Source organism: Corticium candelabrum, chromosome 15 (assembly GCF_963422355.1).
Source record: "Corticium candelabrum chromosome 15, ooCorCand1.1, whole genome shotgun sequence".
NCBI lineage: Eukaryota > Metazoa > Porifera > Homoscleromorpha > Homosclerophorida > Plakinidae > Corticium > Corticium candelabrum.
In genome coordinates, this window is record NC_085099.1 from 7,492,736 (window position 1) to 7,499,160 (window position 6,425).

General features: G+C 41.7%; 1 protein-coding gene across 1 annotated transcript; it reads right to left on the minus strand.

Annotated features, from left to right (window-relative positions):
• Positions 1-1,768: 1,768 nt before the first annotated feature.
• LOC134191608 (uncharacterized) lies at positions 1,769-2,875 on the minus strand. Its single transcript, XM_062660230.1, has one exon. It carries the CDS (start codon positions 2,699-2,701, stop codon positions 1,769-1,771), a length of 933 nt encoding a protein of 310 aa, XP_062516214.1. The 5' UTR covers positions 2,702-2,875.
• Positions 2,876-6,425: the final 3,550 nt, after the last annotated feature.

A 6,425-nucleotide genomic window follows, 5' to 3' on the forward strand; every position in this document is an offset into this window, starting at 1 on the left:
TTGCAAAGTCAAATATGCAGGAACAGTATATGAAGGTAGTTGGTGACAGTAAGTTGACGATGAAGATAGAAGATAGAAGACAGTAAATACAGAATGCACATGACAACCACCAAATCCTCCAGTTGACAGAAAAGACTCCAAGGACCGGCATAGCTCGAAGCACGTAAGGGTAATTGCACGAATTGAAGGAAGGCTTCACCGATGAACCGAGGCAAATACAAGCAGAGGGAAGGCTAAGGAGAAGATACAATACAGCAAAAACAGAAGTTACATGAGAAACATCACATCTCCCAGTTGACAGATAGGACTCCAAAGGCCGGCATAGCACGAAGCAGGTAAGGGAAATTGCACGAATCCATGAAGACTTCACTAAAGCTTAGACAAGCAGAAGTAAGTTGAAGATGAAAATAGACAGCAAATACAGAAGGTACATGAAAACTACCACATCCTGCAGTTGACAGAAAGAACTACAAAGACCGGCATAGCACGAATCACGTAGGGGTAATTGCACGAATCCATGAAGGCTTCACTGACGAACTGAGGCAAAGACAAGCAGAGGGAAGGTGAAGAAGAAGATACAATACATGCACAGCAAAAACAGAAGTTACATGACAAACACCACATCCCCCAGTTGACAGAAAGGACTCCAAAGACCGGCATAGCACGAAGCATGTAAGGGAAATTGCACGAATCCATGAAATCCTCACCAACGAACAAGAAGAGAAGGAGACGACAAAGCAACGAGAAGATTTTGAACACCAACCACCTTGTCAAAATCAATGCTAATTGGAAGGTGGGAAACTGCAAACAACTCCACTCCTTTCAGTAGACACAAACAAACGCCCAAAACAAAGCAAAACAACGTTTGGTCCCAAAAGGGGACCCACCACATCCAATGAGACCGACGTACAAGACGAAGGCTGCAATAGCAGTCCACGTCGACTTGGGACTCCTCATTCTCCTGTTCTTCTTGCCTTGCGCAGTCAAACAGCAACAAAAATGACAAGACGTCGACATTCACCATAGAACATCAGGGACATTATATATATATATATATATATATATATATATATATATATATATATATATATATATATATATATATATATATATATATATATCATCTATGTATACCCCAACTACCCAAAACATCCCACCCCAACCCTAATTACTACATAGGTAAATCCCAAAAAGAGTCATTGTGAGAATGTAATTGCAAAGTCATGTACTAGCGTTATATTCCAAAGTATGCCAGACAGTTGTTGCATTAGGGTATTGAAAGCTTGCGAAAGTGATGTTGTGTTGCATGAGGTGGTCTTGGATGCTATAGTCTTGAGTGTCTTCAGACTTGAGGGAATCCAGTAGCCTAATGTCTCCACTACTAAGGGGAAGAATAGACCTCCAGAAGAAATGTCTTCTTCATGGCGCTTATCCTTTTCCGCTTCGCTAGCTAGTGCTGCAGTTCCAGCACTTATTGCAGATGTTACAACATAGCGGGGATGTCAAGAATTCTTTACAGTTACATCAAAGAAGGCTGGTTTCCCATTTATAAAGTCTGGATGGTAAATATCGCCTGGGCTATGGGAGGAGTCTTGTCCGCCAGTTGTTTGTTCCTTTTTAACGTGGCTGTTGTCTGTTAGGAGCGCATGCCTTAAGATGTCTCTAAGACTATCATGCCGTTTCGTGCGTGCATATATATATATATATATATATATATATATATATATATATATATATATATATATATATATATGTCTTTATAACTGTCTTATGGATGGAACACTGCAGATAAACACCAATACAAGAACAATGGCTCATGACTCAAGCATTCCGACCAAGAGCTTACAATTGAGTCATGAGCCCAAACGGGACCTCCTTCGTGTTTACATGTCATGAGATCATACCCAAAAGAGTCAAAGTGTGTCCCACAGTCGCACTTATCTTGCATTTCCTGAAAATGAAGGTGAAGCCCTAAACGTAAACAAGCTGCTAGGCGAAATTCGCCGGGTTTTAGTGCAAGCTCGTTTGACGTTGGGATTGCTTGTAAGAAGGCACCAGCTCCCTTTCCACTGACTGATCTAAGTCTGGCTGAAACTTCATGTGAGTTTTCTTTTCCTAACAGAAGATTGTAATCATGATCAGCCATTGTGCACGTGAAACTATGTTGTAACTTTTCCGGTTCTTCAAGAATTTGACTTAGAGATTTTTCACTTAATAAGGATTTCTCTGGCATTTGTTCTTGTATAGTAGCCCACGCTAGTGACAGATGGTGAGAGAGAGATCCTTCAAAAGACTGTCTTTTGAACAAGTTGTCAATCAACTCATGAGAGTTCAACCGCAAAGACAGTTCCCGGGACGTGTGAGCCCAAGCAGCTAGGAATGCCATGGGAGCGACTGATTGCATCCTGGAGAGACCAAACCCTCCATGTCTAATAGGCAAGCAACTCTGGAACCATGAATCAGGGTCTGATACATCTAAGCCTATGACTGAAGAAAAAGTTTGATATGTCTGGTCATCATGTATCAAAGCAGCTTTATTGAGTTGTTCCGGTATGACAGTTCTACTCAAATGGTTGAGACTAGGAACGTGACAGTGCCTGAGTGGCAGTAAAGAACTCTGTGGATCGTCCAAGAAAAGAGAAGAAATAAAAAATGCTAAATATGACGAGATTCTTCCAGGAGGTAGTGCACCAAAATGCATACCTGTAGTGTTTGAGCACTTTGGCACCTGGGGAGTTTCCGCTGAGCGTCTGCGGAACACTTTATCGCTCAAGTCCAAAGATAAAGAAGGAAAGAACAACTCTGCTGACTTCAAGACCTACTGGAGACGTCGGTTTTCCGTTACACTGCAGAAACTAAATGCTCGTGTGATGATGAAAAACTGAACATTGTTCAAGGTGGTTCCATTTTTGATGATGAACTCAGGCGTGTCCAGGCACGCCCACATTAGTTTCTTTTGTTAGAGTTTAGGTTTGAGTTTAGTTGACATTTTATGTAGTTTGCCGTATCTCTCGAATGTCATTGTACTAGAGAATTGGATATATCTAATAAATAGTCTATCTATCTATCTATCTATGGAAGGTCCTTTATTGTAATATACCGAACGATACAGTACAATAAGCGTCTACAGGACTGGTAGCACTATAACAGAAGTAGAGTTCTGGAGTGCTATGTAGAGGTCCAGTCGAAGACTATACATCACAAATGATTAAAAGCAGAAATTACAACAACAAAAAAACACTTTTAAGTTAAGAGATGTTGTCTCTTCTTGCCAACCAGCATCGAAAAGAGTCTTTCAGGGTGGAATGAATGACAGCTTGAAACAGATCGTCCAAGTCGCGTTGAAGAGGCTTGCACAACATGCAGACTGCTCGTCGAGTTTCAGGAAAAATCAATCCTCTCGACCCAACCAAGAGATGCAAAAGCTCCGTCTTATACTGATGGTTAGCATCTTTGACAAGTTGAGCATAGCGGCGTTCTTTCCGGGCCTTCGTTTCTTCCACGACTGTTTCGAATGGGACCGACAGCTCAAGCATCCAGGCCTTTTTGAGGACGGCATTCCAAACAACAATGTCTGGACGAAGGCAGGTACAGGTTATATCGACAGGAAAATTGTATACTGATTCTGGTAGGTCGGCTACTATGGAAAACTGTTGACTAAGATGACGTTTTAGAAAGTCCACAAATAGTCTCAGCGTATTGTCGTGTCTCTGTTTGTACAAACCTCGATCAAGTAGACTGGGACATGCATTTAGCACGTGGCACAGCGATTGGGGTTGGTGACAGAGAGGACATTGATTGCACGAAATTTTCTTCCACAACTGTAAGTTGGTTACTGATGGGAGGGTGTCCTGGAGCCCATTTATTGCCCATTTGAACAAGTCATCGGGTAGAGATTTTAGGGACAAGGCAAAGTGCTCAGCTTCCACGTCCTTGAATCGAGCCGCTTGACCTTGTACAGACAGGGAGGTAAGATGTGACAAATGACGATTATTTGATGATTCCGTAATCGTCTTTTTGATGTTCTTTATTTTTGATTGCAGGCACCCAGGCGAAGTATCAAGAGTTGCCAAGAAACTGCCGGCACTAAATCTGGTTGATGACAACTCAGTCTCTCTTGAAATCTTTATAGTTGCCAGGGCTCTCAAGCATTCGTCATTTGATTTAGTAAATCGAAGCAGGTTGCAAGACTGTAGTCTCTTGAAAGAATCTGACGGTTGGCCAAGTTGGAGGCCGCCGTTCTTGGTGTTAAGGAAAAGGCGAGAGACAGCTGCTGAATGAGCAAGACCGACCCATTTTTTTAAGAATTTCGTGACTACACTGTCCAATGATTGCTCGATCCATGACAAAGGAATAGATGCAATGCTCAGTAACCATGAAAGCCGCGGTAGCACCGCTCTCTTATAGAGAAGACATTTATTCATTCGGGAAACGGCTGTTTGATCGACTTTATTCAATAAATTCTTAGTAGTCTCCAGAAGCTCTCTTGAAATGTCGGCATGAGACAGATCAGACGCAATTGGAAGACCCAAGTACTTGTAGCTTTTCTTGTGTGACAAGAATGGAATCTTTTGCCCTTGTATAGAGATTTCCGGGTCAAAGACAGTTGGATGAATCAGCCTCCGACGTGAAAAAGTTGAACATTTTGCTGCATTGACTTCTAGGCCAGACCATTCGAGGAATTGGTCTGTTCGCTTGCACACAGCATTAATTTCATGTGGACCTCTTGTGACTACGACAGCGTCATCAGCAAAACTACACAAGAAAGAGTTTTGAGCCACTGACGAAAACTGATAGGCACAAGTTGGAGCGAGAGATTCTAAAGCATCAGTGTAAAGGTTGAAAACCATGTCAAAAATAGCCACTGACAGAGGATCCCCTTGAAATACACCGACCTCATAAGGAAAATTGGAAGTACACCAGTCATCTGTGCAAATGACTGCGCGAAGACCACAATATATATTGGAAATGAGATTTGTCACCATATCACCACAATTGTAATGGGACATTGCAAAGCGGATTAAATTATGATCAACACTTCCAAAAGCATTACGCAAGTCAATCCATAGAATGGTTTGAAGCCGCTGATTGGCTTTCGCATCTCTGATAGCCTCCACCAATTTGAACTGATGTTCTTGACACCCGCTGACGTGATTGATGAACCCCTTTTGGATCGATGTATCCAGATATCCATTAGATATGAGATGCTTAAACAGAGTGTCTTTGATGAATGACGTGAACACCTTCCCAACTACAGAAGTCAAAGCAATTGGTCGGAAGGTAGACGGGTCAGAAGGGATACTTTTTCCTGGTTTAGGAATTAACTTTATGACAGCACACTGCCATAGTCTTGGAACTCTGCATTGCTGAATGCACAGATTGTAGATGTGCAGGAGACCGACAGTCAAAGATGGACATCGTTTCAATAACTTGTAGCTAATTTGGTCAAGAGGACAAGGAGCCGAATCAGAACGAGCACACTTGATTTTATCATAGATGTCTTTTTCCGTGATGACAAGATCACCCATTGGAAAGGATGGAGCATCTCTGTGCTTCAGCCACTCTGGGTAGTCAAAGCAATTTCTTGGTGACGAAGCAGAGTAAGCGGAACGAAAATAATCATAGGCAGTTGTCTGAGTAAATGAAGGACTGACTTCATTTTGGTCGGAACGAAGGATTTGTTTAGCAAATTTCCAAAAATTTGACGAAATGTCCCTCTGCTGGAATTTTGATTGTCTTTGGAAATTTGCCTTCATCTGCAGCCGTTTCATTTTTTGAAGAGATCTCACAGATTTCCGCAGGGCGGCAACAAGAGATAACAAATCATCCTTGGACATGTTGAGGGTTTTCTTTGCACGACGCAGGGCCTTCTGAGCTAATCTGTTTTCTCGTTTTGCGACCCTTAAACGTTGAGCAAGGTTGGAAGCATGACGTTTTGTTCTTTTTCTTTGGCTTGCAGAAACGCCAAAGGTGTTGCTGAAATAGTTGAAAATCCCTTTCACTAAGACGTCATTTGCTTCATCTGGGTCGATGTACGAACATACCAAAGGCACAACTGATGAAGCAAAATAAATGTCAGCAGTGTTCCATTCATCATCACAAGTAGGAAGTTTAAGGCGTATCTATCTATCTATCTATCTATCTATCTATCTATATATATATATATATATATATATATATATATATATATATATATATATGTATGTATGTATGTATGTATGTATATACCGGAGAACCTAATAGCTCAATCTCTCTTGTGAGATGCTTGATTTGCATTGGTAACTCTGGGGAAAGACTGATCACCTGTTGGCCAGTATACCACTGTCCTCACATTTATCCAAGTTCAGATGAAGGCCAAACGTATGACCGTTTACAGCAAGAGACTGTAGTACTTTGGAGACTGATTCGTGTGTTCCAACAAAAGT

Bases quoted from the DNA above. Each gene is read 5' to 3' on its own strand.
- LOC134191608 (XM_062660230.1), bottom strand. From the start codon at position 2,701: ATGCATTTTGGTGCACTACCTCCTGGAAGAATCTCGTCATATTTAGCA.